At 40.3% G+C, this 19,334-nt stretch overlaps 2 protein-coding genes and 1 pseudogene across 3 annotated transcripts; 1 reads left to right on the top strand and 2 right to left on the bottom strand.

Moving 5' to 3' along the window:
* Positions 1 to 18: 18 nt before the first annotated feature.
* LOC144070320 (uncharacterized) lies at positions 19 to 4,815 on the bottom strand. The gene is made up of 6 exons (XM_077594881.1): positions 4,799 to 4,815; positions 1,921 to 1,995; positions 1,681 to 1,831; positions 1,489 to 1,596; positions 1,312 to 1,348; positions 19 to 950 (listed from the first exon to the last, which is right to left on the bottom strand). The coding sequence occupies exons 1-6, from the start codon at positions 4,813 to 4,815 to the stop codon at positions 457 to 459; spliced, it is 882 nt and encodes a 293-aa protein (XP_077451007.1). The 3' UTR covers positions 19 to 456.
* A 101-nt stretch (positions 4,816 to 4,916) lies between these two features.
* Positions 4,917 to 11,958, bottom strand: LOC144070321 (protein Hook homolog 1-like; annotated as a pseudogene). The gene is made up of 21 exons (XR_013299212.1): positions 11,944 to 11,958; positions 11,543 to 11,628; positions 11,236 to 11,308; positions 11,004 to 11,054; positions 10,668 to 10,800; positions 10,447 to 10,514; positions 10,082 to 10,144; positions 9,865 to 9,939; positions 9,174 to 9,337; positions 8,568 to 8,708; positions 8,149 to 8,481; positions 7,987 to 8,074; positions 7,260 to 7,329; positions 7,046 to 7,186; positions 6,884 to 6,971; positions 6,773 to 6,804; positions 6,449 to 6,531; positions 6,278 to 6,378; positions 6,099 to 6,200; positions 5,969 to 6,037; positions 4,917 to 5,895 (listed from the first exon to the last, which is right to left on the bottom strand). The product of XR_013299212.1 is annotated as a protein Hook homolog 1-like (transcript).
* Positions 11,959 to 11,982: 24 nt separating this feature from the next.
* On the top strand, positions 11,983 to 13,267 carry LOC144070322 (tumor necrosis factor ligand superfamily member 6-like). Its single transcript, XM_077594882.1, has 2 exons — positions 11,983 to 12,085; positions 12,665 to 13,267. Exons 1-2 carry the CDS (start codon positions 11,983 to 11,985, stop codon positions 13,090 to 13,092), a joined length of 531 nt encoding a protein of 176 aa, XP_077451008.1. The 3' UTR covers positions 13,093 to 13,267.
* Positions 13,268 to 19,334: the final 6,067 nt, after the last annotated feature.

Below are 19,334 nucleotides of genomic sequence, written 5' to 3' on the forward strand. Positions count from 1 at the left end.
ATTAAGATCACACAATAACACTTATTTAATATAAAAACATAAAAACAACATTTAAAACAGTAGTAAAATAGTATTCACATTTTTTTTTACAAATCGAAAACAGATGAATCAAGGTCTTCAAATTCATCGAAGAGCATATCTCCTTGCTCTTTTAAAAGTTAATTTTAGTGGCATCGGAAACTCTGCCATCACGTCAAAGGACGTGGAGAACAGGCAGGTGTCGGGAAACAACATTTAAAACGGTAGTAAAATAGTATTCACAAATATATACTTTTTTTTTTCAAATCAAAAACAGATAAATCAAGGTCTTCGAATTCATCGAAGAGCATATCTCCTTGCTCTTTTAAAAGTTAATTTTAAAAGGACGTGAAGAACGAGCAGGTGTCGGGAAATAACATTTAAAAACTGTAGTAAAATAGTATTCACAAATATACATATATATATATACATTTTTTTTTACAAATCGAAAACAGATAAATCAAGGTCTTCGAATTCATCGAAGAGCATATCTCCATGCTCTTTAAAAAAATCATTTAGTTCCAGCTCAAGGCTGAGTGGCATCTGAAACTCTGTCGTCACGTCAAAGGACGTGAAGAAGGGCCAGGTGTCGGGAACCGTTGCCGGAGCGGCTTGGAAAGTTGCCGTTGGAGAGGCGGATGGATAGGCAGTGACCGGCTGGACAAAGCCTGGATCGGCATCGACTTGGTGAGAAGATGCTGAAAAGGCTGTGACCGGCTGGACAAAGCCTGGATCGGCATCGACTTGGTGAGCAGTGACCGCATAGTCAGCCGGACTTGTGACTGGAGCAGACGCTGGATAGGCAGTCACCGGATGGGCGTAAACTGGATAGACACTGACTTGAGGAGGAGACGCTGGATAGCCAGCAACCGGAGGAGCAAAGACCGGATAGGCAGCGACCGAAGTGGCAGCGGGGCGCTGGCTCGTGCACCCTGAGAAGAAAACAAACAACAATTACTACCCACAACAATAACATTGCACGACTTGATTGTTCATTTTTCCACCCTTAAAATGTTGTCAGAAAACGACATCTTCCTTTGGAAGTAGAAAAATATATATATATTTTTAAACTCAGGTTATCCCGTGATTGAGCGTGGGTATTGACTCACTATCTGCCATTGACAGCACTAAACGTCCAATCAGTTGGCAGTGAATAATTGGCATAATTCCATCAGGTTTCTCACAAATACTCTTCTTTTCTTATGTACCAACTATTATCTCAAATCATGTGACTTTTATAATAAGCTCCTAAATGGATTTTAGGAATTAAAAGAAAGAAAGAAAGAAACTTACGTGCCGCATGACAACACTTCTTTTTCTTTGTTTTGCCCTGGAAAATAAAAACAAAACACAATCAAGACCAGACTGGAGTGTGAATGTGTTGAATATAGAAATGATATGATAAATAATATTGAAAATTCCATGAAAAACATCAGCTATGACAAGTTGTTGCTCAGTTTCTCAACTTACGTAGTTGTCACGGGTCGACCAGTTGGGATACATAATGGCGTGCTCGTCGTTCAAGCGCTGCGCCTCCTCGAAATATTTCTGTTTGTCACCTTGCGAAAGCGTTTTCCACTGTGGACAAAACCACACGAGCGTCAACACACACAAAAAGTTCACAAGCAGCAACAACGACACCGCATGGCCAGTTAAACTCACCATCTGACCCAAGAGTTTGTTAATGCTGGCGCTGTCTTTTTTCTCATAAAGCATTTTCAAAATGGGCCGGTTCTCCTTTGCATAAAGCATGAAGGCATTCAAGGGCTTCTTGATATAATCCGGTGAGCCTCGCACCGATGTCCTCTTTTTCCTAATAAATAAATACAAACACAAAAATAAGTCAGTTGGACTGAGTGTTGCCAAAGTGCAAATGTTTGGTGAACGGTTGAGACATCTTACAAGGTTGATGAGGACTTTTGCGGAGGATCAGCACCATAGTTGGAATCTGGGTGTGGTTGGTTCACCTGCCCTTGGCTGCACAAAACCAACTGACATTAGGCCATGTTATAAAGCATGTGTATGTGTGTGTGTGTGTGTGTGAGAATGGTACTTACGTGCTGACTTCAACAATATTTTTAAGACCAATCCAGAATCCAGCATCAGTGTTCTGCTGGAAAAAAAAACAGTTAATATCATCTAACTACTTGACATTGTTGTAAAAGCTGTTGTTTAAATGCTGTTATTTGAGCCTATTACTTGCAACATGCATGTTTTTTTCCCATGCAATTTAACACTTGTGCCCAAACACTCCCATTTCTTGACAATTGTGGTAATTTTGTAAAAGTAAGAGCATCTAGCAGAGAAAACCATTGGTGCATTTTCAGTTCAAGCTTGGCAGAGCATGATGCCTGAACAAAAATATTTTTACCATCTAACTACTTGACATTGTTGTAAAAGCTGTTGTTTAAATGCTGTTATTTGAGCCTATTACTTGCAACATGCATGTTTTTTTCCCATGCAATTTAACACGTGTGCCCAAACACTCCCAATTCTTGACAATTGTGGTAATTTTGTAAAAGTAAGAGCATCTAGCAGAGAAAACCATTGGTGCATTTTCAGTTAAAGCTTGGCAGAGCATGATGCCTGAACAAAAATATTTTTACCATCTAACTACTTGACATTGTTGTAAAAGCTGTTGTTTAAATGCTGTTATTTGAGCCTATTACTTGCAACATGCATGTTTTTTTCCCATGCAATTTAACACTTGTGCCCAAACACTCCCATTTCTTGACAATTGTGGTAATTTTGTAAAAGTAAGAGCATCTAGCAGAGAAAACCATTGGTGCATTTTCAGTTCAAGCTTGGCAGAGCATGATGCCTGAACAAAAATATTTTTACCATCTAACTACTTGACATTGTTGTAAAAGCTGTTGTTTAAATGCTGTTATTTGAGCCTATTACTTGCAACATGCATGTTTTTTTCCCATGCAATTTAACACTTGTGCCCAAACACTCCCATTTCTTGACAATTGTGGTAATTTTGTAAAAGTAAGAGCATCTAGCAGAGAAAACCATTGGTGCATTTTCAGTTAAAGCTTGGCAGAGCATGATGCCTGAACAAAAATATTTTTACCTGAAAAGTTTTACGGACATCTGAAGTTATTGTCAAAAGTAAAAAGTTAAGCATATTTATTAGGAAAAGATCTAAATCTAAACTACAATATTAAACTGGGATGATAATAATTTTGGTCTCCTACCTGTTGCATGGCAGGAAAAGTTGTGAATTCCCCAAGTGCATCTGGAGAAGAAGTCAAATTCCAGTCGATCAGCTCAAAGGTGGAGCTCAACCAAAGCTGGTTAATAGTTTCGAAGGACTCCATTTGATTTAATATAAGTTGTTCTTTCTTGCTGCTTGCAGAGACCCGAATGCTTCGCAGGCAAAGATGGACTGATGATGGATGCAGCCGTTGAGCGAAGGCCGCTGTGACGTCACGGGTGAAAAACCCCGCCCAACTAGAACGGCGCGTTCAACCATTCACTTCGCGAATCAACTCATCGCATTAAAATTCGATTTGAGTTTTGGACACTAAGGAAAAATAACGTTACCATTTTTAAATCTCTCTATATCGTCTAAGAATGATTATAGTCACTTTTTTAATGCAAGTTTACTAATGGAAAAATGTGTATTAACCAAAAAAGTTGGTGACTACACAATTATGATGTGATATAAACAAACGTATTTTACCTAGGCTACTTTTATTAAATAATTCATTGTCTCGTTTGTTCAAAATGTTATTTGAAGATCGAAAATATTTGGATTTTTATAATTGCAACTGATAACGTTAGCATGGTAACACTTTTCTTTGACCTCTTTCATATACGTCACGGCGTTTGATGGCGCTTGTCCAATAGGAAGCCGGGAAAAAATGAGAACCATTTCACTCGATTTTTAAGTTGAACAAAATCGTTACATCGAATTATATTAATTGTCATATTTACATGAACACCCCGTTGAATTTTATCAACGGATAAATTAAAAGAAAAGTGGGAAAAATAAAAAGTGTAATACTTTACCGTCTTAAGATGGCGCCCACCCTAAGATGGCGCCCACCCCCCATCACTCGTAGCTCTGCTAGTTTTCCGCCAGGTTATCTTTGTTTATGTCGACAAAACACAACAAATAGCAAGTTTACACCATTTGAAAGTATTCACAAACATGCTAAACCCAAGCAATAAGGACAAAACGTTTTATTACGTCTGTGGTTGATTTTAGGAGTAGCCTGTCGATGATTCCAATGTAACGGTTTGCACGTTAGCCAGAAAGATAGCAGGTGATAGAAAAAAAACAGGTCCCAATTTTGGATGACGTCATTTCTTAATATTTTGAGCCCCATAGAAACTATTATATTTTTATTTTATTTCAGGACATCGTACATCAAATTAAATACGAACTAGTTTTATGCAGACTTTTTTTTAATATGAAAAATTAATCAAGAAATGACCTGCATTAAAATTTGCACTTTTTTTTAGTTCACATTGTACACAAAAGGGGGGAAAGGGGGTGGGCAAAATAATAATTCCTTTTATAATACACAGAAAAACGATACAAATTAATAATTTCATAGAATATAATTTGACAGAGTAATTGGAAAATAAAATTAAATAAAAAATAATAATAAATTTAAAAAGCATATGCAGCCATCAAGTGAAAAAAAACTACCTTTGTGTTTAGGTACAATTAATTTGTTTATTTACGGAGTCAGGAGTTAAACCAATAACACTATTTTATGCCAAAAAATGAATCTTTATAAAAGACTTATGACCTAGGCACACTTACCCGATTCTCCGCTGCATGTGGTCAGTTATTAGAAATGTACACACCCAGAATATAGATATGTAACTTAATCAGCATGACACCAGAAAATTCATAAAAACTAAATTTAATTCCATCAAAATTTTGCTTCAAAACATTTCTTTTAATACAACCATTAAATACAGATATATTTGGACAGCTTTATTTTACCATATAATACAAGAAAATTGTCAAATGTCTAATCAAAATTAAGCAAATCTGCATATTAACACATCGTGACAGAATAAGCCTGCCTAATGTTGATAAAGCACTTAGCAAAGCCCCGAACATCAACGCCCCCAATTAAAAACTATGCCATTGTAGGACCCAGGCTATAATTCTAAGACATTTGGATTTTGGAAAAAAAGCTGGTGTTTAAGTGCAACTCCATGGTTAATAAGATGAGACAGTCACCATTTTGTGCCCCCTGATTGTCCGTCAGTGATGAGTCGGTGGCCGGTACAAAATCTACCAAATTTCACATGACATTCACAAACGTAATGCAAGCTTGGCCATCACCGTCCTCTATCTTGTAAGTAGTTAAAGGTTGTCAGGCTTCTGTTCCGTCCTGTTCCTGATGATCTGGTGTCGAGAGAAACTCTAGTCAGCTGAGCGGCCTGGATCCCCATCTTCCTTTAGCCTTTGGCACGGCGCTGACATGTTAAGGTCACTTGAGACTGGATTGGTCCTTTTTTTCCTCAGGGATTTCACTCCATTTTGCCAAAGCAGTAGAGAGAAATGACCCAATACGGTCAAAATAAAAACTATTGCTAGAAATCAATCGGTAAAATTGAGTATAAAAAAGAATGTTCTTCTACAAAAAGACCAAAATAGCTAACTTTGTGAGTAATATATATGCTTTTTTTACAATAAAGGCCAGAAAACGCTGACTGAGTTAAACATGTGGGCTCCACACAACTCTACTTGGAGGTCGTGTTGGGCACGCTGATGGAAAGCACGGGGCGAGGGGCGTTCGACACTTGTCGTTGTTGCGACAAGAAGGACTGGCCAGAATTTGACAGAGCGGCACCAGCGCGGCCACCCAGACGCGACTCGATGGCCAGCTTCTGAAAGTTCAAACTCTGAAGGGCGACAGCATGTTCTTGAGTAACTTGAGCGTGGATGGCGGCTTCAAAAGCGCATCTTGGACCTTACCTTGTTGTACCAAGCGGAGACTATCAGTTTCTCTTCGTACTCGCGCAGTCGGGCCTGCTCACACTGACGCTGTGGAGCCATATTGGCCTTAATTTTCTCCCAATGTGACAGTAGAAGATAGTACAATTACCTCTAGGTTGAGAATCTGTTTGTCTCTGTCTGTCACCTGGTTCCTCAGAGCCTGAATCTCAGCGGTCGCTGGGTTCAATTTAGGGTCTAGAGCTCGGATCACCTGCAGGCAAAGAGGCTCAAACCTTCAACTTCTTAAGTGGGGAAAAAATAGAACTTCATTCAACTCCTGTTACTCACATTTCGAGCTTTCTCTAGGTACAATTTGTACCTCTCCTCCATGGCCCTCATGTCATCATCCTTCTTTTTCAGCGCAGCCATGAGCTCGTCCACTTTTAATGCTGAAAAAAACCCATAATTGGACTGATTCGGGTGGGGAATTCCGTCATCCTGTGGGGACGAGACACTCACAGTTTTGAGTGTTGTCGGGCTGCAGGTCCTCCAGGAGCTCTTTCTTCTTCATGATTTCATCCTGGGCCTCATTCAGCTGGACCCTGATGAAACAGGCAAAAGGCCTCTTACTGTAAAGAATCATCCAGATAGTATTCCTGGGGCTTCAAAACCTTGTCCCGCAAAAATGGTCACGTGGCAAAAGTAGGTACTCTCAGGTAGCAACATAGTTACCAGTTTTCCACTAGTTTTTCTTATACACTATTTGAACTGTGAAAATATAAACTATAGAAATATGTATGCTTTCAAGTTCCATCCAGAATCATAGTCCAGTCTGATACTTACATGTGCGCGTCCAGTTTCCGCTTCAGGTTTGACTATGTGTCAGGGACAGGAAGGACAGTTAATAATCAATGTAGGTATGCAAACACAATAGACATCTGCCAGCGCACTCACGTCATCAGGCTTGACCGCCTGACTTTGCAGCGCCTTTTGGAGGTCTTCAACCTGCTGCTGCAGCTCCCCGACTCGTTGGCGACTCAATCTGCACTTTGGGAAAGTAGGAATAAGGCAGAGTAAGGACACTGAACAAATAATCAGGCTGCAAGGAGGGGTAACCTGTTCTCCGTGTCCAATCGACTGCGGCTCTTGTGAGCGTTCTCCAGCTGAGACTGCAGAGATGCGATCTTCTCTCTCTCAAACTCTTCCTGCTGCACTCTAAGCATCCTGTTCTCGTGCTGAAGCCTGATGAACTTCTCCCTACGCGACAATGACAAAAGTCAGCGTTGGGTTAACCGGCCAGCCGTCGTACGTGTTGATGGGACTGTTGCACCTGTGTTCGACGGGGATCAGTTCTGCTGCTAGGTTATCGTGACTGGGGCTTGTGGAATGCAGCATCCCTGCTGCAGACCAGAGAAAACCGCTGTTGAGGTTTAGAATTGAAGATCAACCGCGGGAAAACGTTATAGGGACATTTCAGAATTGGACATTTTACGTTCCACTTTCCAAATTGAAATAACCCACATACGAAATCTTAAACTAGCATTTACTCGTTTGGAGACCAAATCTTAAAAAACTAAGACGAAAGGACACTTGAAAATATGTTTTAAAATACCGAATAGGACTGAAGCATGGCCTAAAAATTTAAATTTTCTCCCCTTTGTCCTCAAGACAAGAACAGTTTGTTTCTACTCCTTTGAAAAAATTGCATATTAGTATAGCTCCGCAACCCTCTTACTATAATTATACTATAAATAAAAACTATAAATAAATCCCATCATGAAAATTTCACTATAGGTCTGTAAAATGAGCTAATCTATCTCATAATAATAATAATAATAATCGGACATAGGCTTTGTCATCATCATTGACTCGACAAAAAAGCCCAATTGTCATCATACCCAGCAATTGCGTATGACGAAATTGGTATAAATAGCTGATTAATACCATGGATAAGCAAGAGAAAAGTCATGAACGCAAAGGCTCATGTTTCCAAATTTTGTTGTTGACCAAGACAACCAATTCTGGAATGACCCAAAAGTTTTCTGAATGCACCCTACCGGCTTGGGAGAGTTGGTGCTGTTGCGCTTGGGTACACCGAAGCTCCTCATTGAGTTCCTTCAGAGACTCTCTCTCCACAATGATGCGCTGCAGGTGGATGGAAAAGTTACTCATGCTGCTCTCATTTCCCAACACCCTCCCCAGTTCCTAGAGAGACCCACCTCTTTCTCCTTCGTCACCAGTTCGTATTTCTCTTCCAGCCTTTTCATTTCAAAGTCGTGATTGTCCGCTCGCAAGGACAAAGAAATAATTCTCAAAACTTAAAAAAAAAAATGTAACTACAGCTGACTACCTGGCGCTTATACGTTTCCAGCTGTGCCCGGGCGGCGTTGGCCTTGCGCAGTTCCTCTTCCAGGCTGACGGTGTTCTGCATGTAGATGGTGTTGTTCTCCTCCAGGAGCTTCATCTGCCTCTTCAGGTCCCCCAGGTTGTCCAGTTTACGCTTGTACGTTTCCACCGAAGCCTCCAGCATCACCATTCGGTCTGAACAGTTCCTAGAAGGCAAAATGAGATGTTTTCACTTGCGCGGGAAACCGTGAGCCAAATAATATTGCTCATTTTTGGGCAAAAGCTAACAGACCTCAGTACGTCCAGCTCATCCTTGAGTGACCTGGACTCCTCGGCCAGGCCGGTCAACTCGTCGTTGCGGTGCTGGACTTCCACCAGCTGCTTCTCCAGCTCTTCGCAGTGGATCCTGTAGTCGTCCTTTGCGGCCTCCAGCCTGACAAAATTACTTTCAGGGTCAGTTCACAATAGGAGCACATTTTTGCTCAAAGGAATCAAAGCGTTTATTTATCAGATTTTCCACTACATAGTATGTGTATTAAAACAAATGTTCCCACAGTTACAAAAAACAGTCACGAGAAAAGAAAAAAAAAGAAAAAAAAAACAAACAAAAATCTAATTTCAACTCATTTTTATAGTTTTACTTTTGAGTACATTTGTTTATGGGGACAGCGGGACAAGAGAAAAATTGTATGCAATTAGGTGATACGCCAGACTTATTTGGTATTTTAAAACGACTTAAAAAACGAATAACAATTATTGTTCTTAACTGAGTTTTAATGTAAATGAGTTCAGATACTGCATGTTTTGTAAAATGTCCCATTTCTTCAGTGATCCCCAAGGTCTTCATGCTTGGCTTTGGGCTCCGCCTAGTGGCACAAGTTGGTAAGCGGTCACCTACCTGAAGTTCTCCTCCTGGAGCACTTCTAGCTGTTGCTGTAGCTGGCTGTGCTTCCTGCCCGACGGCGTGTTGGGGTCGTCAAACGTCTCCAACTGATTGGCTCGGTCGGTGAGGACGTCGTTCTCGGCGAGCAGGCTGTTATGTTCCTCTTGGAGAACAGCCACCTGATCAAGAAGTTCCAAGAAGAAAAACACAGGTAGTAACCTTGGAGAACGAGACTCTTAAAAGACTGGCGGTGGTGAACAGAGTGCAAGTTAATCCATGCACAAACACTCAGTTGGCAGTTAGTCAGCCCACATTTGCCTGGGTAGTACAGAAAACCACTGAATTAAAATTACTCATCACACAGCGTGTCCATGTAGCAACCTTAATGGAGCCCCGTTAGCCGAGTTAGCGTCAACATCCAAACAGCACGGGGGATTAGTTTCGCTCATGTGGGGCTTACCTGACGGTCCGGCGGGACGGCAAAGGGAACGACAACCGAATCTGTCGAGAGTCATTGGTCAGTCAGTGCCCGCTGCTGAGCGGAATGACCGCAAAGTGGCTGGGCAGACTATATAAGCTCACAATCCTTCTGCCACAGCAGCTCCAGACAAAGGTAATATTTTGTTTACACTGGCCCGCGGACGAGTGTGCATGTGCTCTCGCTGTGTTTGTGTGCGGGAGGGTCCTTTAAAAGAAGTGGAGTCACCTGCTGGTCAAGCTCCTGGCAGCGTTGCGCGAGCGCTTCTTTCTCCGACGTGACTTCTTCCAGAGCTTTTCGGAGCTGAACACATGCGGCAGGGACAAACGGAGTATGAATGAGTGCATGCTCATTTGTGCTTTAACTCATTGGCGTTGTAATTGAGAGACTTCAGTGACATTTGAACTTCAAAGGCTCTGGCAGCGAAGGAGTTAATCGTACTGACCTGCTGTTCGAGGTTTCCAGATAGCTCTGCTCCTAAGGGGGCCACGGTCTCTCTGTGTAAGAGCTGTTTAAAAAAAAAAGTTAAACATTTCACCCATATACGAGAATGCCATTTTCTTCAATGAACAATATATTAGGAGCGCCTTGATTAATCGACAATTAGAGGACAAAAACAAAAAATATTTTTCGATTAATCATTTCCAGACATTGTTGACCAAAACAACTACGGTAAATTCCGAGTTTAGGGATTTATGTGTGGAATATTTTATATTCCAATTTTATCAGTGCAAAGTTTTAGTCGCAATTGTATTTAAAACTATTTTTTTTTACTACAAAACATAAGAGTTTATTCGATGTAGCACGAACCTCCTGAATGGCCGCCATGACGACATGCTGCACCGATTCCTCCAACGTCATGATGATTTGGATGTACTCTGTTAAAAGGGATTCACATTCAGTTGTTTTTTGTTCCTTTTACTTTCGTGGCCGTGGAATGAAGTAGCGAATTTGTTGGAAAAAAAAATCTGACTTCAATATTTAGCCTTTGACAAAAATACCATATTACATCAATTGGCTTAGCCCTATACCTTGCTTACGCTCACATCTGACAGCGCAGCCCAGTACGAGCTGCAGTAGCCTGCCCAGCTCCGCCGGGTTCGAGTCCTCGGCGGCCAAGGCCACGTCAGGCAGAGGGAAGTCAGAAAGTCCCTGGACCAAGACCTAGTCCAAAGTGCATCAAGTTACGACTACCACAAAATGGTTAACTTTTTTGGCCCCGGTGATATGATCACATAAGCGCATACCAGACTTGATCTGAGCTTTTTTAGCCACAATACACACTGTTTTCTTTCTTGTGCCTTTTGCTAACAACACAACGCGCCTCATTGGCCGCATGAATCCGAACGAAATGAGGAGGCGCTTACCTCGCTGTAATACTCCAACACCATTTGGAGTATCTTCTTTAGGTTGTTCAGCTGTGACACACACAAAATCAGATACTATATTTATCCATTCAGTGCCATTGACGCTGACAAATAACACATTTTGTTTCTATATTTTTGCTAATTGGTAGGTTAATAGGTGTGTTTTTAATATTTGGTTATAAAAAGGTAGATTGGACATCTTAGCGTAGCAAGAATAGGAGAAACCGTTTACCTTCAGCCTCCAGTTGTCATCCACGTCGGTTTTGATACGAGAAAGCCAAGCGTCAGTGAACCACGAAGGGTCTCTGCGCGACACACACTTAATGAATGGCTTAGAAGAATTTTGATGAATTAAATTCAACTTTAGAACAAAAACTGTTTGTCAGTAGTAGCTAGTAATAGTAGATAGTAAAAAAAAATAGCAAAAAGAGGCTAGGTTCTTCATTGCACTTAAGTAGCAAATGTACAATACAAATATCAAAATCTCATGTCCCAAGACCGCAGGGGGTGCTTGTGCGCGTGCGTATGTGTCCTCTCACATTTGATGCAAAGCCTGTGATAAGGCAGCTCCACTGGTCAAGTCCTCTACTGTTGTGCATGGAGCAGACGTGTTGAAGGTCTGTAGCTGGGGGAAAAATGACAACAAAATGTTACCTCAAATGACCCTTTAATTAAATTCTTACATGGATTTAACAGGTTAGCTTACTTATAGGGCTGCTGTTGCCAAAACAAACTGTTAGGAGTGAGTTGGGTGTAGTCGCTCGACGGCCAGTTAAACGGATTAGGGCTCTAAATGCAAACTTGTGAAGAGTGGCTTAACAAAGATGTCTGATTGAACTTCAGACGCCTGAAAAGTGTAGTACTTTATGGGCCCTACGAAAAACACTCCTAATTGAACGAATAAGACAGACAGTTCAAAAGTTTTTAAAGGCCACAAAACATTTCTGCTTGACATTGAAATTCCTTACAAAAGGATGAAATGCAATGCGCTGTCTGTCTTCAAGGTTTCAAGGATGAAACCGGACGGAACAAAGATGACAAAAAGAAGAAAGAGTTAGAAAGGACCGCAGCGCATGTCATAGGTAAAGTGTTTCTTTAAAATATGGCTGAAGGCTCCCACACAAACTATTTCTGCATTTTTTTTAGACTTTATAGAAAAATATTAAAAACCTTTTTTCACTTCATTTAATATTTTTTTGAAAGGTTAGAGAATTATTCATTAATCCCATTTTTTTTTTTAAAAAGAACACTTTTCGAGAACAAAATATTAGGATGTATACTTGAAGAACTTGTATAATTTGGGGAGAAAACAACAAATACTTTTTTGCATTTTTCTAAACTAAAATTCATTTTGTATATTTTCTTTTTTGGTGGACCTGTTCTATTTCATATTTTTTCTAAACATGTCCAATGTGAAAATATATATTTTTTAAAATAATTTTAAAACATTTACATTTTGTTAAAAAAAATCTAAATAAAAATCCTAATCAAATCAACACTTTTTTTCCATTGTACAATAGTTTTCCTTGATTCATTAAACAAATGTTAACTTACAATTATAGAAAAAAAAGATCAAATTTCATTAAAAAAATATTGCTTCCCATTTTATCTGGTAAATTTGCTTTCATTCTACCATCCAAAAAGTTTCTTTTGTGTCGCAGGTCGAATTGAAAAGAGCCACTTCCCCAAAACGCTTCGCTGGGATTCGCGCATCAGCGGCGCCTTCACCGGCGGAGGCGTGGCCTACCGGGTGTCGGACGGTGCCCTCCGCGTCAACCAGAGCGGACTCTACCACGTCTACTCACGGGTGGAGTTCATCTTCAAGCACTGCTCGCCCACGTCCTCCTTCGTCCACACCGTGTTCCTCCGCTCGCCGTCGGGTGACGACAGCGCCCTGCTGGAGGCCCACCGGGTGGGCTTCTGCTCTCAGCGCCACGAGCGGGGGCCCCCGCACGCCTGGACCACTGACAGCTACCTGGCATCAGCCCTGAACCTGCGGCAGAACCAAAGTGTGCTGGTCAACGTGTCGCACCCGGAATATCTCAGTCACTCCAGCCACGCCAACTTTTTCGGGCTGTACAAGATCTGACGGACACAACGCCAGGGAACGCCATCGCGGTCGTCAAGGAAACCGTTAACACTAATGTCGTGTGTAGCATTCTATTTATTCTACCTGGTCGGCCTGGAGACAGCTTTGTGTTAACCACTTCTCACCATGTCGCCACTATTTTCATTACTACATAAATAAAGAGCCCAAAATCAAATGTGAACTCTTTTCGTGTTTCTCTATAGCAGGGGTAGGGAACCTATGGCTCGGGAGCCACATGTGGCTCTTTTGATGGGTGCATCTGGCTCTTTGCTAACCTGTGAGCTAAAATATGGAAATCGCTGGTGACAGAACTGAGATATTACGTTTAGAACTGCTTTAATCTTCTTTTTTTTTGCTTTAATCTTTATTTTTTTGCAGTAGACTCTTCTAGAATGCACCCTCTCATTGATTTGCAACAGCATAAGAACCTTTTTTAAAAAAATCAGTTTTTTCCACTTTAAAAGTGGTGAAATTACAAAAAAGGCACTCGTTTACATGTATGTATTTTGACTTTTAAATTTGTAGTATGGCTCACAAGGAATAACATTTGAAAATATGAATTGTTTGTGGCTCTCTTCGTCAAAAAGGTTCCCGACCTCTGCTCTATGGGGACCTTTTTTCGACAAAAAAAACTTCCTTGAATTGGCTTAAAATTAACAATAGGGGCCTAAGAATTTGTAGAATCCTCAAGTGATCCTCAAATTGTTTTTTGATACTACAAAATTACATCAAATTGTGAGACACATTAAAGGTACTATAAACTCAATGTAAAAATGAATAAATTGCTGGATTGGGTAAAAGTGAAGCCTGTTTACAACTATAACCAATTTGAATAAATGAAAAAGGGATGCAAGTAATAAGGCTTTAAAAATGTTGCCCTATTAGTAGTACTAAGGTTCAGTAAGGCATGACCGTGCCAAGTGTCAATCACACTTTCATTAATTTAATAACCAATCCAACTTCCATTTCCTGTTAGCCCTACCCTAGCATAGAATTAACGCAAAAAGTCCAAAGATGATCATGTAGATGACAAAAGTTTGTAAATGCACATTCACAGTATTTTGGGGTCGGATGGTCTTCACGTTTGGTTTTGCTTTGCACGCATGCTGAAAGAAGGTCGGAATACAAGTGGTCTCTTTTGGTGCACCTCTAAAAATTTGCACCACAATTTCCTTCCTGTATAAGGACGTTTTGGGGGTCTCAAGTGAGTATCAAGAAACTTTGCACCCTTTCGGCGATCCCTATAATATCAATATCACTTGAGAAAATTAATAAATAAATGGAATAAGAAACTCGTTCATTTTTCATACCGCTCATCCTAGTAAAAATAAAAAGCGTTTGATAAATCTTGCTTATAAACCCAACAAAACATGACATCAATTCTTTATTTAAATGATTTTTTTAAATGACTTGATCAGGCCAAATTTTCGATCACGTGATTAGCTGTGGAACATCCCAAGAAGTGAGATGGATAATTTTGTAACATTTTAAACACGTCTGTCAATCCCAATGACACGTATGTATGTCAATTCCAATGACCATCAGTTAAAGTTGATTTATATTTATTATATATATAATATATACATATGTATACATATTTAAACATGTACAGTGGTGCCTCGTCATACGACCGCTCGTCATACAAAGTTCTCGTCTTACGGCGGAAATTTCGATCGAATAATTCGCCCGTCATGCGATTAAAATTTCGTGATGCGACCAAGCCAGGTCTTTTTTGCATATCTTTCGTGTATAACAATATTTACGAGCACGGAACAATTAATTCAGACGAGTTTCTCGTACGACCAGGAAACGCACAACGCGGATGTGCGGGCAAAAAGAGGGCTTTCTGGGTAATGAAGTATACTCGTGTACACAACACCCATAGGCAATGGCAACCTTTCTCAGAATAAAACTTCATTACCCACAATCAATACGTGGGTAAGCTCAACTATTGTATTTCCTGTTATTCTTTCTAAGGAAAGAAGCTCCCGCGATCGTTCTTTAAAGACTATTTCTCGTTGGCAAGTGGTCGTGCGTTGTCCTATTGTGAGGACATTTGTGTGCATCATTTTGGGAATATTTTGAAGGCAATACAACAGCAAACAGTCAATCGATAGCGAACGTGAGGGTGGAGGCGTGGCAAACCACCAACCCGGAAAACGAAGGTAACAAAAGATTACAACAAAATTAGAATTCAGTTTTGTGTAAAGTTACATTAAACGTATGTTTGAGTGTCTGTATATATTAATCCAAGTTAATTTGAATGTGTTTGTTCCGTTTACGAGTGCGTTGTCGTGGAAAAAAAACGACCCCCCCCCCCAAACGTCTCTGTCTCCCGTCGGCGAAATCTGCCCAATTTTAGTTAGATTAAACACATTTTATTACTATTAAACCACTGGTTATGTGTTACTTTGTTAATAGATGGCGAATTAGAAGAAATAAAACATTTTTTCCAATAGATCGGCATCGACTTGGTGAAAAGATGCTGGATAGGCAGTGACCGGCTGGACAAAGCCTGGATCGACATAGACTTGGTGAAAAGATGCTGGATAGGCAGTGACCGGCTGGACAAAGCCTGGATCGACATCGACTTGGTGAAAAGATGCTGGATAGGCAGTGACCGGCTGGACAAAGCCTGGATCGACATCGACTTGGTGAAAAGATGCTGGATAGGCAGTGACCGGCTGGACAAAGCCTGGATCGACATCGACTTGGTGAAAAGATGCTGGATAGGCAGTGACCGGCTGGACAAAGCCTGGATCGGCATCGACTTGGTGAAAAGATGCTGGATAGGCAGTGACCGGCTGTACAAAGCCTGGATCGACATCGACTTGGTGAAAAGATGCTGGATAGGCAGTGACCGGCTGGACAAAGCCTGGATCGACATCGACTTGGTGAAAAGATGCTGGATAGGCAGTGACCGGCTGGACAAAGCCTGGATCGGCATCGACTTGATGAGCAGTGACCGCATAGTCAGCCGGACTTGTGACTGGAGCAGACGCTGGATAGGGAGTCACCGGATGGGCGTAAACTGGATAGACACTGACTTGAGGAGGAGACGCTGGATAGCCAGCAACCGGAGGAGCAAAGACCGGATAGGCAGCGACCGAAGTGGCAGCGGGGCGCTGGCTCGTGCACCCAGAGAAGAAAACAAACAACAATTACTACCCACAACAATAACATTGCACGACTTGATTGTTCATTTTTCCACCCTTAAAATGTTGTCAGAAAACGACATCTTCCTTTGGAAGTTGAAAAAAATAAATAAATGTAGGTTATCCCGTGATTGAGCGTGGGTATTAACTCACTATCTGCCATTGACAGCACTAGACGTCCAATCAGTTGGCAGTGAATAATTGGCATAATTCCATCAGGTTTCTCACAAATACTCTTCTTTTCTTATGTACCAACTATGATCTCAAATCATGTGACTTTTATATTAAGCTCCTAAATGGATTTTAAGAATTAAAAGAAAGAAAGAAAGAAACTTACGTGCCGCATGACAACACTTCTTTTTCTTTGTTTTACCCTGGAAAATAAAAACAAAACATAATCAAGACCAGGCTGGAGTGTGAATATGTTGACTATAGAAATGATATGATAAATAATATTGAAAATTCCATGAAAAACATCAGCTATGACAAGTTGTTGCTCAGTTTCTCAACTTACGTAGTTGTCACGGGTCGACCAGTTGGGATACTTAATGGCGTGCTCGTCGTTCAAGCGCTGCGCCTCCTCGAAATATTTCTGTTTGTCACCTTGCGAAAGCGTTTTCCACTGTGGACAAAACCACACGAGCGTCAACACACACAAAAAGTTCACAAGCAGCAACAACCACACCGCATGGCCAGTTAAACTCACCATCTGACCCAAGAGTTTGTTAATGCTGGCGCTGTCTTTTTTCTCATAAAGCATTTTCAAAATGGGCCGGTTCTCCTTTGCATAAAGCATGAAGGCATTCAAGGGCTTCTTGATATAATCCGGTGAGCCTCGCACCGATGTCCTCTTTTTCCTAATAAATAAATAAAAACACAAAAATAAGTCAGTTGGGCTGAGTGTTGCCAAAGTGCAAATTTTTGGTGAACGGTTGAGACATCTTACAAGGTTGATGAGGACTTTTGTGGAGGATCAGCACCATAGGTGGAATCTGGGGGTGGTTGGTTCACCTGCCCTTGGCTACACAAAACCAACTGACATTAGGCCATGTTATAAAGCATGTGTATGTGTGTGTGTGTGTGTGAGAATGGTACTTACGTGCTGACTTCAACAATATTTTTAAGACCAATCCAGAATCCAGCATCAGTGTTCTGCTGAAAAAAGAAGAAAAAAAAGCAGTTAATATCATCTAACTACTTGACATTGTTGTAAAAGCTGTTGTTTAAATGCTGTTATTTGAGCCTATTACTTGCTACATGCATGTTTTTTTCCCATGCAATTTAACACTTGTGCCCAAACACTCCCATTTCTTGACAATTGTGGTAATTTTGTAAAAGTAAGAGCATCTAGCAGAGAAAACCATTGGTGCATTTTCAGTTCAAGCTTGGCAGAGCATGATGCCTGAACAAAAATATTTTTACCATCTAACTACTTGACATTGTTGTAAAAGCTGTTGTTTAAATGCTGTTATTTGAGCCTATTACTTGCAACATGCATGTTTTTTTCCCATGCAATTTAACACGTGTGCCCAAACACTCCCAATTCTTGACAATTGTGGTAATTTTGTAAAAGTAAGAGCATCTAGCAGAGAAAACCATTGGTGCATTTTCAGTTAAAGCTTGGCAGAGCATGATGCCTGAACAAAAATATTTTTACCATCTAACTACTTGACATTGTTGTAAAAGCTGTTGTTTAAATGCTGTTATTTGAGCCTATTACTTGCAACATGCATGTTTTTTTCCCATGCAATTTAACACTTGTGCCCAAACACTCCCATTTCTTGACAATTGTGGTAATTTTGTAAAAGTAAGAGCATCTAGCAGAGAAAACCATTGGTGCATTTTCAGTTAAAGCTTGGCAGAGCATGATGCCTGAACAAAAATATTTTTACCTGAAAAGTTTTACGGACATCTGAAATTATTGTCAAAAGTAAAAAGTTAAGCATATTTATTAGGAAAAGATCTAAATCTAAACTACAATATTAAACTGGGATGATAATAATTTTGGTCTCCTACCTGTTGCATGGCAGGAAAAGTTGGGAATTCCCCAAGTGCATCTGGAGAAGAAGTCAAATTCCAGTCGATCAGCTCAAAGGTGGAGCTCAACCAAAGCTGGTTAATAGTTTCGAAGGACTCCATTTGATTTAATATAAGTTTTTCTTTCTTGCTGCTTGCAGAGACCCGAATGCTTCGCAGGCAAAGATGGACTGATGATGGATGACTGCCGTTGAGCGAAGGCCGCTGTGACGTCACGGGTGAAAAACCCCGCCCAACTAGAACGGCGCGTTCAACCATTCACTTCGCGAATCAACTCATCGCATTAAAATTCGATTTGAGTTTTGGACACTAAGGAAAAATAACGTTGAACAAAATCGTTACATCGAATTATATTAATTGTCACATTTACATGAACACCCCGTTGAATTTTATCAACGGATTAATTAAAAGAAAAGTGGGAAAAATAAAAAGTGTAATATACTTTACCGTCTTAAGATGGCGCCCACCCTAAGATGGCGCCCACCCCCCATCACTCGTAGCTTTGCTAGTTTTCCGCCAGGTTATCTTTGTTTATGTCGACAAAACACAACAAATAGCAAGTTTACACCATTTGAAAGTATTCACAAACATGCTAAACCCAAGCAATAAGGACAAAACGTTTTATTACGTCTGTGGTTGATTTTAGGAGTAGCCTGTCGATGATTCCAATGTAACGGTTTGCACGTTAGCCAGAAAGATAGCAGGTGATAGAAAAAAAACAGGCCCCAATTTTGGATGACGTCACTTCTTAATATTTTGAGCCCCATAGAAACTATTATATTTTTATTTTATTTCAGGACATCGTACATCAAATTAAATACGAACTAGTTTTATGCAGACTTTTTTTTAATATGAAAAATTAATCAAGAAATGACCTGCATTAAAATTTGCACTTTTTTTTAGTTCACATTGTACACAAAAGGGGGGAAAGGGGGTGGGCAAAATAATAATTCCTTTTATAATACACAGAAAAACGATACAAATTAATAATTTCATAGAATATAATTTGACAGAGTAATTGGAAAATAAAATTAAATAAAAAATAATAAT

This window comes from Stigmatopora argus, unplaced genomic scaffold (assembly GCF_051989625.1).
Source record: "Stigmatopora argus isolate UIUO_Sarg unplaced genomic scaffold, RoL_Sarg_1.0 HiC_scaffold_28, whole genome shotgun sequence".
In the NCBI taxonomy this organism is placed as follows: Eukaryota; Metazoa; Chordata; class Actinopteri; order Syngnathiformes; family Syngnathidae; genus Stigmatopora; species Stigmatopora argus.